This window comes from Aythya ferina (assembly GCF_964211825.1).
Source record: "Aythya ferina genome assembly, chromosome: 8".
NCBI classification, from domain to species: domain Eukaryota; kingdom Metazoa; phylum Chordata; class Aves; order Anseriformes; family Anatidae; genus Aythya; species Aythya ferina.
Genome location: NC_140304.1, coordinates 12,405,971 through 12,423,833, shown reverse-complemented (window position 1 = coordinate 12,423,833; position 17,863 = coordinate 12,405,971). Strand labels below are relative to the sequence as shown.

The 17,863-nt window shown below is 56.5% G+C and overlaps 2 protein-coding genes across 3 annotated transcripts in view; both read left to right on the top strand.

Moving 5' to 3' along the window:
* Nucleotides 1–10,633, top strand: part of XPR1 (xenotropic and polytropic retrovirus receptor 1) — a 98,908-nt gene extending 88,275 nt beyond the window's left edge. Inside the window, exons 12-15 of the mRNA XM_084528647.1 lie at nucleotides 4,318–4,484; nucleotides 5,190–5,329; nucleotides 6,235–6,456; nucleotides 7,126–10,633. Of these exons, the coding sequence (XP_084384773.1) occupies nucleotides 4,318–4,484; nucleotides 5,190–5,329; nucleotides 6,235–6,456; nucleotides 7,126–7,186 (590 nt within the window). The 3' untranslated portion in view covers nucleotides 7,187–10,633. The remainder of the gene's footprint in view (nucleotides 1–4,317; nucleotides 4,485–5,189; nucleotides 5,330–6,234; nucleotides 6,457–7,125) is intronic.
* A 260-nt stretch (nucleotides 10,634–10,893) lies between these two features.
* KIAA1614 lies at nucleotides 10,894–17,696 on the top strand. 2 transcript variants are annotated; one of them, XM_084528508.1, is made up of 10 exons: nucleotides 10,894–11,064; nucleotides 12,192–12,710; nucleotides 13,153–13,216; nucleotides 14,238–14,384; nucleotides 14,800–15,911; nucleotides 15,988–16,072; nucleotides 16,218–16,398; nucleotides 16,698–16,813; nucleotides 16,899–17,083; nucleotides 17,183–17,696. In XM_084528508.1, the coding sequence occupies exons 2-10, from the start codon at nucleotides 12,197–12,199 to the stop codon at nucleotides 17,374–17,376; spliced, it is 2,598 nt and encodes an 865-aa protein (XP_084384634.1). In that variant the 5' UTR covers nucleotides 10,894–11,064; nucleotides 12,192–12,196; the 3' UTR covers nucleotides 17,377–17,696. The 2 variants fall into 2 exon arrangements, with proteins under 2 accessions (XP_084384634.1, XP_084384633.1); XM_084528507.1 differs by lacking the exon at nucleotides 10,894–11,064 and adding an exon at nucleotides 11,700–11,756.
* The last annotated feature ends 167 nt before the right edge of the window (nucleotides 17,697–17,863 follow it).

The window sequence follows — 17,863 nt, the reverse complement described above, 5'->3', positions numbered from 1 at the left end:
TTAAATCAGACACGGTTGCATTTCCTACAATGCAAACTAGCAGAGCTTTTTTTTTTAGTGAAAACAGGATTTAGGGATTTCCCTGTTTTACAAACGCAGAATCTAAAATAGAAGAAGAAACGAGAGGTTGCCTCCTGACAGCTCTTCACCGTGCTATCTTTTGCTACTTTGCTTTAAATTGTGCCTCGAGGCTGTGGGAGAGGTTTGCAGAGTCTAAGAAGGTTGTTCATACGAAGGGGTTGGTGTTTGACAACGCCTGTCAGTGCACGATGGCGCGTCCTTGTGCTCCTTGCAGTTATTTGCCTTTTTCCTGCATTAAGTCCACGGCCGTGTCATGTCTCTGCCATTGATCCGCATGAAATAGAGGTGCAAGCAGGCTGGGGGGGAAAGGGAGCACTACTGCTATCCCTTCATTAATAGTTATAATTACCGAGGGATCAGTCAGGCTGCGTTTCAAGCCATAAGGTTGTGAGATAAGTGCTTTGGGACGCCGTTCTGGTGGCAGTTCTCGGGGAGGTAAGTCACTTTCAGCCTTCGTGCTCCTCCCTTTGTGTGCTGGGATGGAGTTAAGAGGCACGCATCACCCACAGCCTCGCTGGTAACAGAAAGTACATGCTCAATTTTTATAGTATCTCTCATCTAGCACGCTGTAAATCTTTTATTTATTTATTTGTTTTTTAGGTTCTGCTTAAATCTGCAATCGAAAGGCTAGCCATCAAAGGAGACTGGCTTTGGCGTGCCTTGATCAAAAGGTTTTTAATTCATGCTGGAGGCGGAGCTGCTCCGGCACGCTCAGCGTTGTATGGTGTAGCAGGGCTTACCTGCTATGTTTCCTGATAACCTCAGACTTCTTACAGCTTTTATCACAGCTTTCACCATCAGCAAAAACCACAGCCGGCTGCAGCGGCTGACACACCAGGAGTGCTTATCAAGGGCCATTGTGCTCTTATCCAGGTCTTCAATAATACATGGCATTGATTTTTGCTGTGTTGAATACTATATAGTGTTTACATTCCCCGGAATAATTCAGCAGGGTAAACAGATAGTATTCTTTGGAAGTAAAGTCAATATTAACTGCATTCAGGATAGTATTTGCTGTCTATCTTTGATGGAAAGCGACCTTTCTCTTGCCTGTGTTTGGAAGGGGCTATAATTTCTGCACAGTATTGTTCTCTCAAAATGCTAGTCAGATACTGTGTCCCCTGTGGCTGGTTTTGGTATCGAAGATATTTGTCTATCAGCAATTTTTGCAGGCAGTAAATTCTGCTGCTGCACGTGCCTTTGGCTGTTTTCCTGGTCTGTGGCCATTCACAGCTCCAGTTCAAAGGTTGAAGCCTTCCATTATTCATCCAGTTGACCTTCTGGGGCAATTTGTGGGTGTATTTGTGCAGAGTATCTGCCGGAATCGCCTTTTACAGGGTAAGCTGAGGGTGCTCATGGCAATTCTGCCTGTGTTGAAGGTTGCAAGTGGTCCCTGCAGCGTGCTGCTTCCCATCGTCTGCAGCGAGTGGGTTTTTGGTGGTGTTTTTGGTGGGTTTTGGCACGTCATTAAGCAAATTAAAAAACGGGATGAAACAGTTCCTGTTTAAATAGACCCTGACATCATCACACCTGTACACAGCAACATATTGCTCCTCCAGAACGGGCAGGCAGTAGAGGGAGCCTCTGGGCAGAATATGAATGCCTTGATTTCCTAACCCCCTGAGCAGCACTGAAGAGGGCCACTAGGACCAGCCAGTGGAGATTGAGATATAATTGCTTGCCTAGAGCAGTAACATATTTCTGTACACCAGCAGAATACCAATGAGGACAGAAGGAAGGAAGGTATCAAGCAGAACTGCAGGCAGGAGGAAAAAGAAGATAAGTGATTAAAGGAAGGGACTCAAAGGCCAAGGATGAAGACAATAGGCTTGTTCTGATGAGAGCGTTTTACCAGGGAGTGATCTGGTTTTGTAATGGAGTTTTTTAAGGAGCTGAATGCAGTGCAGAGCTGGTGGGGGAGAAAACAGGCAGGAGCAAGGGGCGTGGGGCTGAGAAAGGGAGCAGGAGCCAGGATAGCCTAACGGGAAGCAACCACGTCCTTTTGAGTTTGGTGAAGTTGGTGCCACAAGATTTCTACTGGGCCTTTTACTTTCTGGCACTCTTCTTTCTGGGAATTGCACATGCTCACCTGTCAGGCAGTTTAAGCTTAAGCTGCATGAATGTTTTTAATTACCTTCCTAATTGGCAGTTTAGTGTACGGTTTTGTTAGCTCTGTTTGCATACATGTTAGCCCTTACATACTTTGAGACGATGTTCTGGGGCCAGACCATCCATCCCCTCCGTGAACAGAGAGCAGAAAAACACCAAAGGAGCATCCCAGCGATGCTTGGCTGTCCTTCAGCACTGCAGGGCATGGCTGTGGATGGCACTGCCAGCACTGCCTCCCACGTCTCTCTGAAGGTGTGCAGTTTCAGTTTATTTTCATTCTGTCCTTAAAAACAAACAAACAAAACCCACAAACCAGCAGGAGCCAAGCTTCAAACCTAAGCTGCCTGTAGGAAGTATGCAGCCTCCGGGGTAGTTTGGAGCATTTTAGGTGTTTTAAAGCACTTAACCCCTTAACTGCCTCTCTGAATTGTTGTTTGGGATCTTGTAGGGGAGCTGAACATGGAGATCTAATGAGCTAAAAATAACAGAGGAAAGCACAGCCTTAGTGTCTGAGTCACAGAACATCAGCATCTGCCTTTTCTTCCGTATGAAATGACGTAGGGGAGGCTTTGGAGGAGTTGCTGGGGGAGGATGAAATCTTGCAGTAGAGCCCTAATTGCTAAGCCTCAGCCTGAGCCCTGTTTTGTGGGCAACTGCTCTTTGAGAAGGACCAGGAGAGGAGGTTTTAGCAGCAGCATTAATGTAGCTGGGCAGCGGGGTCGGACGGAGCTGCAGGGAGAGGAGGGCTGCAGTGCAAACACTTCTGGCCTTGCACGGAAGCAGGAAGGCTGGCCAAAGCTGTAGAGCTGAAGCGAATCTCTCGTCCTTTGCCTCTGCTGATTTGAAGCTTGGCTGCAGATAGGCTTTGCTGCATAAGTGGTTTTAATAGGTTTGCTGTAGGGGATGTGTTTTGAAAAGGGAATGTGTGTGTGTATTTGACCTATATCCTGCACGTCGTGTCCAGGGAGCCTGAAAGGCGTAATGGGAAGAATGTGCTCTTACACGATGCCTCTCATTTTCACCTCCATTAGTTTTATCGGGCTGCTGCAGCACGTTTATATCACGGCTGTTAAAAAACAGAAAGGGAAGGAGAGAGCAAATTGTCCTGTTGCTCCGTGTGAGATCAGCTTCAGGGATTCTCTTGGTTTAAAGCCATGTATATGGAAAACAACACTGTCAGTATGGCATCAGTTTTGCACTGGAGGCATTATTGGCTTTTTTTTTTGTATTGGAAGTGCTGCTGGCTTTGTTAGAAGGAATCAGAGGACGGGCAATCTCAGCTGCTGCGCAGAAAAGACTGCTAACGGCAGAGAGATGCAGTGTCTCAGCCTGGTGAAGCATCCTAATCTTCTGTTTGCATGAACTTTATGACCCAGATTTGCTAACTGAAGGCAAACAAAGTGATCAGCTCTGTTTGTTTTTTGCCCAGCTGACCGATGTAAGGAAATGCAGCTGGATTGAGAGGGCAGCGCAGCCTTTTCAGGCGGCAGCAGGGAGCAGCTTAGTTACAAAAACATATCCACAGGTGAACAAACCTTGGTCCCCCCGTCCTGTGTCACACACGAGAGAGCTCTGTAAGGGTAATCAGAACTCTTTGTGGTTTATACGTACACGTATTGCCTTCTTTTTGCTTATTTTCCCTGTCACCACAACCTCTGCTAGCGGAATTCCTGTCCTGTCCATCTGCTTTCAGGCTGTTAGAGCATTAATTTACTGTTCCCATTTGTGCAAACTCAAATACACTCTAACAAAATCCCCCTAACTGAGCATTGCCTCCTTGCGTTATCCTTTGTAGAGGCCCGTGTCCTTTGTGAAACACGGCCCTCAGCTTCCACCTGCTGTTCGGAGTTAGAATGACAGGTCTGCCACAAGTAAGAAATAAAAATGTTAATGCATGTTTCAATTCCAGGTGCAAAACGTTGAATGAATTTAAAGTGCAATTTAAATTACAGTATAAAGCCGGTCCTGGTAAGGCTTTCGGTTGGTTTCAGGTGAACTAGCCTGGTTTTCTAGGAAGGTGAATATAAGGGGTGTTACTTTCCCTGGTGGAGTCAGCCAATTTATCACTGTTTTAAGAAGCAGTCTGCTGTAAGATGTACAGAAGTGTGCTGTTCTTCTCTTTTGCAGCTAAAAACCACAGCGACACCCAAGTGTTCTTCTACCTGTGGATTATCTTCTATTTCATCAGCTCTTGCTATACGCTCATTTGGGACCTGAAGATGGACTGGGGTCTCTTTGACAAAAACGCTGGTGAAAACACCTTTCTCCGAGAAGGAATTGTGTACCCACAGAAAGTGCGTATATGGCCTGCTCTCGTGCTAGAGAAAGCCTTTAACTTTTTAGCAAGACCTGAGCATAGAGCATGTTGCAGTTGGCTTCCTGAAAGCTGTGCACCCCGGTTTTCTAGCAGCAGAGGTCATTAATTCAGAGATCATTTCACACCGTTCGTGTTTCTGGTGGCTGAGACACAATTTCTGTCTTTATGCTGCCTCTGTAACAAGACGGTTGTATCTGCAAGTAGAAGCTATGCAAATGTAAACCAACTTTCAAGCAGCTCTTACCACAGCTGTACAAAGCTTTTGCATAGACCACTGGCTGGTTTTGTTGCTGAACTGCAGGTGCTGTTCAGTGGTGCTTTCCAAGGCCACCAGAAATGGCCCGTGAAACTCACTTTTACCAGTATTCTGTCACGTTTCTTCCAAGTTTAATACAGGCACATGAGTATGGGGGATATGCGGAGGGTTCGCAGCGAAACTGAACTTTACTGGAGCCTTTTGTCCAGGAATGAAAAGTGTAGGAAGTGCAGTAAGTGATGTAGTATCATTCCTGTAGGTATTCAGCAAGCAGTGTAGGATGTAATTCCTGTCTACTTGAAAGCTACCAAGCTGATTTAGAAGTTTAAGCAGGCAGGCCTGCCTCTTTCCGAGGGCCTGAATAGATCTGTGTTTTGTGCAGACCATCCCAGATGACCTGTCCTGTTTGTCTGTCCTGTTCTTCAGGCTTACTACTACTGTGCCATTGTAGAGGACGTGATCCTGCGTTTTGCGTGGACCATCCAGATCTCCCTCACCTCCATGCAAATCTTCCCGTATGCTGGGGACATCATTTCTACTGTTTTTGCCCCACTTGAGGTTTTCAGGTAAGGCTGCTTGACCCAACAGTTCATTTCTGGTTTTTATTACCTGTGTAACATCAGCACAGTGGGAAGCATTGTGCTCATGGACATGTAAGATACAAGTCCTTAAAACTGAAGACAAAGTCTTACAGGAACATTTAATATGATCAGGTGCCGAGGCAAGGAAGTTATACAGGGCTCTGTAGTGATGTGTGGCTTTAATTTTTTTTTACTGTGCTGAAAATTATTTTCCCCCCTAGTTTTTAAAACATTAATTTGTATTTTTTATTTTACTTAAAAAAATTAATTAAATCAATAAGTAATCTAGGACTAGCATTTGTCATTTCCTCTGAACCTAGACATAATCTAGAGAGTTTTGCTATTAATAAATTTCTCCTTAAAATTATGTTATTGGCAGAAGCATTTGAAATTTCACTTGATTTTATGTTTACAATTATTCTCAAATTCCTGCTGCTTTTCCAAACACTCATGTGGATCATTGGTTTGGACCCTGCAAGGTTTCAGGGCTCTTTACACACTCTTACTCTAGCTGGAGACCCCCACAGCTTCTTGAGATGAATTAAAAAAAAAAACATTGAAGCTGAACCTCACTCATGTACGTGGCAGGGGTTGCCATATATTTTTCCTTTCGCTTGTAATGCCTGCTGCCTCCATGCTCTCTGGACCAGGGCTGTCATCGTTAGGACAATGAATGAGCCTGCTGGATCTGTTGTTCTCCGGGGAGCTGGGAAGATGTTGGAGCAGGTGCTGCTGTTGGTCATTTGCCATTTCTCGGTTCTCCAGGCACGTTCCCAGAGGCACTTTGTGATCAGCGAGAGCAGCCAGTGCTGCGGATCAGTGCTTCGACAAGCGGGTGCTGCCCGTACGAGTGGGACTGCAGCGATAAATTTTGCTTTTTCTCCCTGCAGGCGGTTTGTGTGGAACTTCTTCCGTCTGGAGAACGAGCACCTGAACAACTGCGGGGAGTTCCGTGCCGTGAGGGACATCTCCGTGGCCCCGCTCAACGCCGATGACCTGACGCTCTTGGATCAGATGATGGACCAGGAAGATGGTGTACGAAATCGCCGTAAAAACAAACAGTGGAAGCGCAGCCAGAGCATATCCTTGCGCAGACCTCGTCTTGCTTCACAGTACGTTTTTCCTTTCCTCCAGCTCAACAAGCCGAGCCGCATGTTGGAGCTGTTGCTTTGTGTACAGTGGCTGCTTGCGGACGGGGTAATCATGCTAGGAGCTCAGATGAAGCAGTCAGGGTGGACAGGTCTGGTTTGTAAGTGAATACGCTCCTGCTGGAGGGTTGATCTATCTTTTACGCTGTCTTTGGGTTCTGTTAAACCACTGGAAAAGGCGATTCTGTTTACAGAACTCCCCTCCTGCAAAAATAACCTGTAAGAGTTGCCAGAGGCGATAAATCCAGACCTGGGAGACAGGTTCTCTTCAGTCAGCCGTTTCCAGGCTGCAGACCACCCCAAGCGATGCCTGGATGCTCCCAGGCATGGCTTCTTCCCCTGCAGCACGGCTCCGTGGCCAAGAGGCAAGCTTGGGCTCCCCAGGGGTGAGGGAGCACAGCGTGCAAGGAGCACAGTGCAGTCACTGCAGAGGGACAGTTGGGGTGTATTTCTAAGGCTCTCCTCTTCCCAGGGAGAAAGGCAGCGTGTGAGGCAGTTCCAGTAGCCTGCTTACCCCCTGTCTGCGTAAGAGATTTGGAGGTGCACTGTTCTTCTGTTGTCTGTGTGTAGAAATGGGAATTCCTTCTTCCCAGCAAGTATTTTCTCTCTCTTTTTTTTTTTTTTTTTTTCTAGGTCCAAGGCTTCTGACATTAAGGTATTGATAGAGGAACTAGCGAAAGAAGTGAACACATGAAACGGCCACGGTCTTTTATTCCGCATCCTTTGTTTTCTCATTCTGCTCCCCTCTTCCCCAAGTAACCCAATCTCTGGTACAGTTCCAGCTGAAAACAGGAGAAAACACTGAACACGTTTTCCGAGCTCTTCCAGACCAGATCCTATGGACTCCAACAAGCTCACTGTGTTTCATTTCTTTTCTTCTGGGTTAATTTTGATGTTCTATTTTAAAAATAAAATATTTTACTTTCTTTTGCCAATAAAGAGGACAGTTCAGGAAAGAAGGATTGTTTACAGTCTCAACAAGGACATACAAACCTATCTGGATAAAGAAGCATCATAGGGACTCCCTCATGGGACAGTGCCGAGAACACCCTCGGTTTCTGCTTGGCCCGGTTTTGACTGGTTGAAACCGGACTTAAGTTTTTAAATCGGATTTTTTCTTTTTGGTTTTTGTTTTTTTTTTTTTTTTTTCTTCATATCCAGCGCTGAGGCACTGGCTGCACTTGCAGGGAAAGTGCACTTAGAGCAGTATCTTCATTCATGAAGCTACTTTTTAATTTGATGTAACTTTTCTTATAATTTTTTGGAAATATGATGTACCTGTTGCGTATAGTTTTCACATTATTTATGAAACCTAACAACCATATGAGAGTGATTCTGAGTCCTGTGCAATGAAGGTTGTAACAGTAAAACGAAGCCGGGAATGTCGATCTAGATCTCTAGGGTTGTGGGGTTATGCTCTGCACGTACCCCTCTCGCGAGACGACTTGCACCTGTTTACCTTTTATCTCTTTCTTTCTTTCTTTCTTTTCAATTTTATTTTAAGCCAAAGTTTCTCTGACTTTTAGTTGCTGCTACTGCTTCTGGGCACGTCTCTTGTGCCGGTTCAATGCCGACTTCCCCTGCAGCTGTGTGAGAGCAGTGCAAGTGATCCCGACACCCTTTCGAAGGGAGAGTCGGGTCCCACCGATCGTGCGAACAGCCGGGCAGACAAAGGCTTCGGAACAACATTGTCCGGATCAAAACCTGTATTTCAAAGCCTTAATAATCGTTAGCTAAGTGAGGGCACAATCCACCCCGTGCCAAGCAGGGGGCTTTCCTGCTGTTCTCGAGCTGGCTGTGGTTTGGGAGCGCAGCACTCGGTCTCCTCCCGTAGAGAAGGAGGCAGGCGGGTGGCTGGCTCCCGGACAGCTGTGTCCAGCTGTGTGCTGCTGCGAAGGCGAGGTGGGCCTCCTGGTGTAGGATCCTTGCACTGCTGTCTGTCTGTTTTCAGTGATGGAATTGCAGGAACGCCGGCCTGGCTGCCCCGCTGTTTGCGTTGGCGAGCTGTTAGCGCGGTTCCCCACCTGCCCGCCGGTGCGTTGCGTTTTCTCACTTTTTGCCTGCTGTGCCTCTCTCGCCCAGAGGAACCGAAGAAGGAAACGTAGTTCATTTCATTTGAAATAGCTTAAAATTTAAGTGGTAGTGAACCCGTGACAGAACGAGGCCAACACTGCAGGTCGGTGGCTGCCCGAGACATGCGCTGAGCTCGCCGGGGACCTCGGTGCGGTGCGGCGGCCGCCTCCGTCTGCTCGGTGCCCACGAGCTGCTTCCCCTGCCAGCTCCCCTAGATCCACCACTCCCTGCTCATAGGCAAGCAGAGCCTGAGGTCTGAAGCTCCTTCAAATAGTTGTGCTAATTGGCAGTGGTCGCTGCTGGAGCCCTGCGGAGCTGGGGGCAGCTCACTGGGAGGGCAGCGGCACCGAGGGGAGCAGGCTGGAGCACGCGAGTGTGGTTACTCCGGTGGTGGTTTTTGTAAAGAAAGCTCGGGGATGCATCGCAGCCTGTCTCTGAGAGGGGATTTAAGGTGCCGCCGGGAGCTCCCTGCCTTCCTCAGCGGGGCTGGGGAGAGCCGGGCACGTCGGGGGCCCCTGGTGCTATCCCGACGGGGAGCAGCGAGTTGCAAGCAGTTGTTTTTACTCTGTGGTTTATCAAAGCAAGAATCCATCTGTCCGTCTGCTGCTCGGGCCTGTCTCCTTCCCAGCTCTCTCCTTTTTTTTTTTTTTTCTTTTTTTTTTTTTTTTTTCCTCTGTCTTTGCTGCCAGGAGAAATAAAATAAGCAAAGGGGGAGGCGGCATGCCGCAGCTGGCAAACGTTATCTCCTGAAACACAACGCCATCCCTTTTGGCAGGGAGGCTGCTCTGCGGGGACAGCAGCCTGACTTCCTGGCAGCGTGGCTTTTAAAGGACCCCGTCTCCCCGGCGCGTGGTCCCGACCCCCCGGAGACTTCTGAGAAATGCGGATTCCCCCCGGGGGTCGGTGCTAAAAGCCGGGCGGCCCCGTGGCTCTGCGAGCATCTGGCCACCAGAGCCGGGCAGAGGTGGAGAGAAATGGTGCCGGGCTCCTGCAGCGAGGGGAGCGGGCGGCCGAGTTTTGTGAGTGGAACCGAAAAGGGGGCTTGGAAACACTGCCGGGGGGAGAAAAGCAGGGGAGCAAGCTGGGAACGCCGGGGGAGCAGAATGAGGAGCTGGTGCTTTAGGTGCTGGGATGTGCCCGAAGGCTGCTCTCGAGCTGTGGTGGGCAGCTCGGTGGTCTTGAGGTCTTCCCCTTGCCTTCACGGCCTGAAACTCACCCCAAGCCTGGCTGTGGGGATGGCAGGGAAACCTCCTCCAGCTGCTGGAGCCCTTGGGGATGGTCCCACCGAAGGGGAGGCGATGCTGCAGTGTGGGCCGTGGTTTTTGGGGATTCCCTATGTGCTCCTTTCTCTTTGCTCCCTGCTGCTTTCCATCCCGCCCGCCCTGCCAGGGATCCGCGGCTTGCAGGGGGTGAGGATTTCGGGGTGGCAGGTTGGGATTTGCAGCCTCGGGGGTTTCTCAGCTACCTGGAGCTCCCCGCTGCCCCCTTTGGCTCTGCCCCGGCCCCGTCTCACCTCCACCTCTCCGTGGGCACCCGTGGCCGGGGCGAGCTCCGCCTCGAGCATTTCCTTGGTTTGTTTTATTCCAAAGGCCGTGGGATCGTTTTCGCTGTGTTGGTCTGAACGGTTACTCTCTGAAGCCCTGACCTGTAGATGTCCAAAGTAATTATGGAGTGTGATTAGTCCTCTGTGGGTGCTTTCTTTCTTTCTTTCCTCCTTTCTCTTTCGCTATCCCCTTCTCCACTCTTCTTTTTGGCTAAGTGGAAAAGGTGAGGACAAAGAAATTGCCGCTTGCTTGGACTCATGATGTATCTGTGACTGCGCTGTTAGCTGTCTCCTCTTTCCTTCCCAAATGGATATCATTTTTTGGAGTGTGGAATACCCTTCTTGATAAGTAGGTTTAAAAAAAAAAAAAATAATAATGCACAATGTGATACTGTTTCATAGTTCCTAGGTGGTTGTATCAAAGCAAAGTTACTGTGATTGTGTTTTTAAAAGGAAAAAGTGATTGGTTACGAAATCTGTCCTTTTTTTTTTCCATGATTACAAGCTCTTTGTTTTCCAACGGTCTGACGCCTCGTGTCTCACCACTCTCTGCGCCCTCCGCTCGCGCCCGCCCTGGCGCGGGGACGCGGAGCCCTGGGGCTCGCTTTTGGCCCCCAGGAGCTTGGCAGGGCAGGGATGCGGAGCCCCGGGGGTCGTTTTTGGCCCCGAGGAGATTTGCAGGGCAGGGCCGCCGGCGGAAATTGAAATGCCCCGGGTGGGTGGCGGGGAGGTTTTAAGAAGATAACCGCGATTTCTCGCCGCTCGTGCTGGCGGGAGCCGGGGGGATTAAAACAATTTCATAATCCCGGCCATTTCCTTTTGATCGGGATTATGAAACCAATCAGGAATATCAAAAGCTGAGGCTTAAAGAGGCAGCCCAGGAGCGGGGCCGGGACGCCCATGGCCCCCGCAGCTCCCCTTGGTCCCCGTGGGGCCGGCGGCGCCGCTGCCTCCAGGTAAGCGGTGCCCAACGGGGCCGGCTCCTGCCCCATCTGGGGTGGGTTTTTGGGGGGTCTCTGGGATGGGGATGGGGTTTTGGTGCTCCAGCAAGGAGGGTGAGCCCTCTTGGGGTGCTAATATGGGGCCAGAGCGGGGTTCGGCCTCGGAGCACATCCACAGAGGAGCGATGCTCACAGGGGATGCTCCAGCACCGCGGGGTTTGGTGGCCTTCAGCCCGCTGGCAGAGGAAGCACCCCGGGGATGGGGGTGTGGAGCATCCCAGCCCTGCTCTCCATTCCCAGGCTGGACAAACAAAGAACGAGGTTCCCGGGCCTCGGCACGGGGTGCGGGTGTAGGGTTTCTCCTCCCTGTGGGGCCACCATGTCCCCAAGGGCTGTGGGTGGCCCCGTGACTGCTCCGGGCTTGGCGTCACCCTTTGGGACCATCGGTTATCCGGGGACGGGCTCCGGCAGCTGGGGCTGCGTGGGGCTTGGCCGGGAGCCCTGGCGAGAAGGAGGAGGAGGAGGAGGAGGAGGAGGCAGGGCCGGCCAAGCAGCGGAGCTGGGGCTGGGCTGAAGGGGCTGGGATTTGCTGCTTTGCCTTTTTTTTTTTTTTTTTTTTTGCCTTTTTTTTTTAATTTCCTCCCCTTCTTCCTTCCCCTCTTCCGCCTTCTCCTCCCTCTATCCCGGCCCTCTCCTGATGCTCGGGGGTAAGCCCGGCCCTCGCCTCCCGCTGCCTCCGCTCTGCGGGGACCCCGCTCGCCCCGTCCCGATGCTCCCCGTGCCTGGGGGGTGGCAGCGGGGTCCGGCTCACCCGGGGGACACGGGGAGCCCCGGGGGGGTCCCGTGGCCACGCTGGGGGCTTGTCCTGGGGGGCACAGGGGGTGGCAGCATCTGGGGACCGCTGGGATCCCAAGGCCAAGAGGTGCGAGCCCGGGGGGCTGCGGGGGCACGGCGAGCTGCTGGCAAGGTGCCTCCAGTGGGATTTGTGCTGCGGGGGCTTTGGGGCTCCCATGGGGCTGGCATCGCGTTCGGGTGATGGTGTTCCCCCCGCACAGCTCCCTGGGGGCTGTACCCTCCTTTCTGTGCCCTTTTGGATGCAGGGCTGTGCCCCGGCCGCCCTCTCAGGCTCTTTCTCCCCGCAGGGCACATGGAGGGGGGCCGGCGCCTTGAGCCGGGGCGAGCCCCCCGACCCCCGGCATCACCGGAGCGCCCCGAGCCCCCCCGGGGGGGTCCCCACGCCGTCCTGGAGAGCAAGGTGAAGGCACTGAAGGAGAAGCGAGGCGCCAGCCGCCTGGGGACCCCCCCCACCACCACCACCGGCACTCCCCCCGAGCGCCCCTCGCCCAAAAAGCCCCGACCCCGCAGGGGGAAGCCCGGGGTGGATGCGACGGTGGCGGAGCCGCGGGCTCAGCTCCGCACCTACCTGACCGACGGGCTGCTGGATGCCGGGGAGCCCCCGGAGCCCCCCCAGGGGACCCGGAGGGTTTCGGGGAGCAGCCAGCAGCACCCCGAGGAGGGGTCCCGGGGCTGTGCCCCCCCGGCAGCGGATGGCGGCGAGGTGGCAGCGGGATGGGAGCCGCTCTCCTTGGCCGAGAGGGTGGAGAGGAACCGGCGGCTGCTGCAGGAGGTGCTGGGGCTGGCGGCGGCCAGCTCGGCGCAGGGTGCGTGCCGGGGGTCCGGGAGGGAGCAAATCCTCCTCGACGCCTCTCTGGAGGGCTGTGGGGGGAGGCTGCGGGGCTGGCTTCGAGCAGACTGGGGCGTGTGCTCCTGGCCCTAACGCAGGCGTCAGGGTCAGTGGGAGGAAATCACCCCACTAAAAGCAGGGCTGAGGGACCCCTGCCCTAATCCCTGAGGTTTTTGAGGCTTGCAGGGTTTTTCCTGTGGCAAACAGTGCTAGAAAAGGGAATTAATTTCTCTTTCCAAAGCACACACCCTAATGGTCCATATCCCTGCCGGTGCGCCCTGCACGGGGCTGCCCCGGGGCCTGAAATGGTTCCCTGGGCTCTTGGGAGCTGAAATTTGGGGAATTGGCCCCAGAACGGGGTGCTGACCTCAGTGGGGTGGGGGCCCTGACTGACACCTTTCCCTCTCCTCCCAACCCAGAGGTGCTGGCGAGCGATGGGGACTGGGACTCGGGGGTCTCGCTGCAGGACGCCGAGGGCTGCAGGTGGGTCGGCCCCAAAGGCTTCCTCCGGGGGGGCTTGGTGAAACGTGGGGCTTGGTTTGGGTTTTGGGGGGGCCCGTGGGGAGCCAGCAGCTGGATTTTTGATCCTCGTGGGTCCCTGGCAGCCCGGGGGGTTTGGGCGTTGTGCTGGGTGCTCGGGGTCCTGCAGGGGGAGGAGAGGGGAGGGGAGCGGGGCAGAAATTTGCTGCAGGTGCTTAAGGGCTTAGGGGAGGCAGGAGCACGTAATCTCGTTGGCCTAATGATAAACCCCGGCGGCGAGGGCTAAAAATACGGGGAGGGACGGGCAGGTGAGCTGGGCTGCAGGGGCAGAGCTGGGGCTCGGGGGTAGGCTGGATGGGGGAAGAAATTTGGGGTGAAAACACACCTATTTGGCAATTATCAAATTTGTAGTGCTCTGGCAGCTGAGGTTTGGTGGGTGCAAGGCTGAGAGCCGGGGATGCCCACGGGGGCAGCCAAAATGGGGGGTGAAGGGGCTCGGACCCCCCCGGCTTGGCATGAGGGGGGATTCCCGAGGGCCGCGGTGCTCCTGCCTCGAACAGGTTAACGCCGGGTTCCCCGAAGTGACAGCCCGAGCTGATTATTTTAATCGGGGGGGATTAGGGCCACGGCCAACGGGGGAGGCAGTGCGGGAGCGGGGCCGTGCCCTCGGACAGCCGCGGGTCCCCCCCAGGGCGGGGAAGCCCCCGGTGCACAGCGGGAGGGGAGCAGGGCCGGGGACATCACCCCAAACCTGCGGGGCTGGGGCTGCCTCAGGTTCCCCAAAAAACCTCTGGGGTCCCCCCGCTGCGGCTCCAGCACCCCGGGGATGGTGCTGAGCCCCCCCCGATGGCTGCTGTGAAGCTGCAGCAGCACTGGGGGTGCCCGCAGGGGTGTCCCCTGCATCGGGAGCCCGGGTCCTGGTTCCTCCCCGCGGAGCTGCGCTGTCAGGGCTAAACCACTCCTAATCCCTGTTATTTTTCGCTAATTCCCCCCGCTGCCCCCCTCCCACCCCCCCGCCCCGCAGGGCCTTTGTTCCCGGGCAGGAGCTGGAGCTGAGCCCTCGCCACGAGCAGGCCAAGCAGCTGCTGCAGCGCGCCCGCATGAAGGCTCGCACGAACCCGCTGCGCGCCAGCCACGACCTCCTGCTCCTCCCCACCGCCCCGCGCCCCAGGTGAGTCCCAAATCCGCGGTACCGGGGCACTGCACGAGGATTTAGCACGGAAAACCCTCAGGCGTGCTTGGCAAAGGGGGCATGTGCAAGGCCAGGGTCCCACCGGCTGCACCTCGTGCCCTCCCTGCCCCAGGAGCGCTCCCCCTGCTTGGGCGCACATTGAGGCTTTGCTGCAGGATATTTTTGGGGTGATTCGAGGTGTTTTGAGGCACTGTTTGTGCAGGAGACTTGACTTTCCCAGCTGGCACGCGCTGCCTCCCCGGTTGGAGGGCGGTGAGGGGGCTGTGTGTGGGGTCACCGCCTTCGGTGCCGGCTGACCCCGCGGGAGAGCTGAGCGAGGCGGAGGAGTTGCTCCAGGCAGCCCCGGCAGCTCGTCCATCCATCCGTCTGTCCGCCTGTCCGTCTGTCCCCGCAGCAGGGAGCCCAGCGGGACGCCGAGGCCCAGCTTCACCCCGCGGGAGGGCGAGGGGCCGGCGGGCGGCAGCCTGAGCGACTCGTCCAGCGGGGAGTCCGGCTGCGCGCCCCGGCGCCCGCGGGGCCCTTCCCCGTCCCGCGTGCGCTTCGAGGACGAGTCCGCCCGCGACGCCGAGGTGCGCTACCTGGAGCGCCTGCGGCACCGCCGCCCACTGGGCTCGGCGCTGGAGCGCGCCAGCAGCGAAGCCCACGCACAGCTGGGGGACGGAGCCCACCCTGTAAAATCCCAGGGTGGTGACGTCCCTGCTGGAGGCAAGTGCCGAGCTTGTGGCTCCCTCCTCGGGGCTGCTGAGCCGGCCGAAAGCAGCCCCGTGGCTCGTGGCCGGGAGCGTGGAGGGCCTGGAGCTGCTCAGCCGGAGCCCAAAACCCGGCCCCTGGGTCCCGGGGGGTCCCCGCTTTGGATCCTGCCCTCCCGGCAGCGCATCCACACCGAGAAGATCAAGGAGACCTACATCGGGGACGCCCGCCACGCCGACGAGGCGGACTCGGCACTGGAGAGCACCGACACCTCCGACAGCTGCCGCACGGACAGCGAGGAGGTGGGACCCCGCAGCCCCCACCCACGGGCTCACCGGGACCCCCGGGCTCGTGGCCACCGCACCACCCGGTCCCCGGCACAGAAGGAGGCACGGGCCAGCAAGGGGGCGAGCGTGGCCAGCAGCCCCCGGGCTGGGGCTGGGGGCTCGGGGGCACCTCGCCCCCTGCCCTCTGGCAGCCGGGACGGGGGGGACCCCGCTGAGGCACTGGGCAGCAGCGAGCCCCCAGCCCCCTCCTCACAGCCAGCGGGGGGTTCCCGTGTCCCTGCGCCCCCCGTTGCTGGCGCCACCACCACCAAAAAAGCCTGCTCCCAGGTGCCTTGCAGGAAAAACCTCGCCAGCAGCCACCGGTGCCCAGAGCCCGATGCTGGGGGCGCTTCCCCCAAACCCGAGGGCGCAGGGCAGCGGCGGGGGCCCTGCGGCCCCATCTGGCTCCCGGGGAGCCCCCTCCGTGCCTTGTCCACCAACAACTGCAACAACACCCGCGGGCAGGACGGCCGGGGGGCAGGAGGAGGAGGTAAGAGAGCCGCGGGCAGGGGGTGCTGGGGTGTCCCCGGTGGGTTTGGGGACCCGACATCGCGCTGTGGTTGCAGGGGCACCGCCACAGCCCGGGGCTGAGCCCTCTGGGGATGCTGCCGGGACACCCAGGGCGCAGCAGGATGGGAACACGGCACCTGGGTGAGCGGTGAGCGTGCCTGGCACCGGGTGCGAGGCACTGGGTGCCGTTTGGCACCTCCCCAAAATTATATTGTGGGTGGTGTGGGACACTTTTGGGGACAAGCTCCTGCTAAACACCGTTGGGGCATCATCCCCATCCCTGCAGGGAGCCGGCACGGGCAGTGAGCCGCAAGGGCAGCGGCGCCTCGGGGCTGAAGAAGCTGCTGAGCAGCCTGAGCCAGAGCACCAAGCAGCGCCTGGGCCGCTTCCGCTGCTACAGCATGGAGCAGCTCCCGGCCCCCGGAGGCAGCCCCGGCGTGGAGAGGTCGCCCTCGCTGCAGTCCCTGGTGAGCCCAAAATGCTGCGGGGGGCACGGTGAAGGAGGAGCCGGGGCGTTGTTGCCTTTGGGAGGAGAGCGCAGGGGGGTGAAATGCCGAGAGCCAAATGGGAAGTGGTGAAATGGGGGGGAAAGGGGACGGAGAGGCAGGTTTGGGAGGGGAGATGGGGTCATTCAGCTGGGGGATGGCTCGTGTTTCCCACCTCACGCTGGTGGGTGTCCTGGTGTGGTGAAGGGGGGTCAAACAGCGGTGATTTGGGAGGGTTGGGGTGCCGGCACCGCACGCCTCAGCCGGGCACAATTCCCTAGGTGTCTCCCTTCTGCCAGCCCCGAAAAGCCGCCTCCGCCCAGAGCCTGCAGGCCCTGCTGGGCAAGGCGCCCCGCGCCAGCGCCTACCTCCTGCCCCAGCCGGGGCCCGGGGACAGGTAGGACGGGGACGGGGCCGTCACCGTGCTCGGCTCTTGCCTGGCCACGGTGTCCCGGGGTCTCCGCTCACCCCTGTCCCCGCAGGACGGGGGCCTCGGGGCCGCGGCGCTCGCTCAGCGTGGAGGACATCGGCGCGCCCGGCCTGCCGCGCACGGTGGGGCGCGTGGTGGAGGTGTTCCCCGACGGCACCAGCCAGCTGGAGCTGCAGCGGCCCCCGCACGGCTCCTTCGGCTTCCTCCTCACCTCCGGGCACGGCCGGCCCGACACAGGTACCGTGGGGCTGTGCAAAAATTTAAAAAAAATCACCGTTTTTGGGGGGGTTAAATCACGGTGAGCTGAGCCGAGCCGTGCCGTGCCTCCGTCCGCAGGCGTCTACGTGCAGGAGATGTCGGACGCCGGCACGGCCAAGCTGTACGCGGGGCTGCTGGGCGTGGGCGATGAGATCCTGCAGGTCAACGGGGCCGCCGTGTCGGGCCTGGGGCTGGCCCGAATCCGCGAGCTGCTGCTCCGCGCCGACAGCCTCTCCCTGCGCGTGCTGCGGCAGCGCCCGGCACGCCGGTAGCAGCGGCTCCCGGGAGGAAGAGGAGGAAGAGGAGGAAGAGGACGGTGACCTAGAGGCATCCACGGATATCTCCAAAGCCCTGGGTCTCGCCGTGGACATGACAAAGGGACCGTGAGCGGCCCTGCTAGGTGCGATGCGGGGTCCCCGGGGACACCGCAGGACCGAGGGCCTGCCCCAGGGCACCGCCAGCGTCCCCGGGGCTGGCGTGGGGACAGACAGCCCGTCCCTGCCACAGCTGGAAACCTCCCCCCGGAGGCTGGTGGGTTTCTTTTTAAGTTATTTCAAACTGAAAAAAAATATATATAATGCATATAAATATATCTATATATTATATACATGGATAAATGTTATTTTTTTTTTCCCTTTGCTGGCAGGTGGCGTGGTTGGGCTGGGGGTGATGTGGGCTGAGAGGTCCAGAGGGGATGGGTGGTGGGGGACATGTCCCAGGCACGTGGGGATGTGGATGCCTTCACGTGGGGCTGAGCCC

Excerpts from the sequence above, each read along its gene's own strand:
- KIAA1614 (XM_084528507.1), top strand. Across the intron at positions 15,912-15,987 it reads CCGGGGGGCAGGAGGAGGAG|GGGCACCGCCACAGCCCGGG; the intron begins GTAAGAGAGCCG and ends CTGTGGTTGCAG. Across the intron at positions 16,399-16,697 it reads CGCCCTCGCTGCAGTCCCTG|GTGTCTCCCTTCTGCCAGCC; the intron begins GTGAGCCCAAAA and ends ACAATTCCCTAG.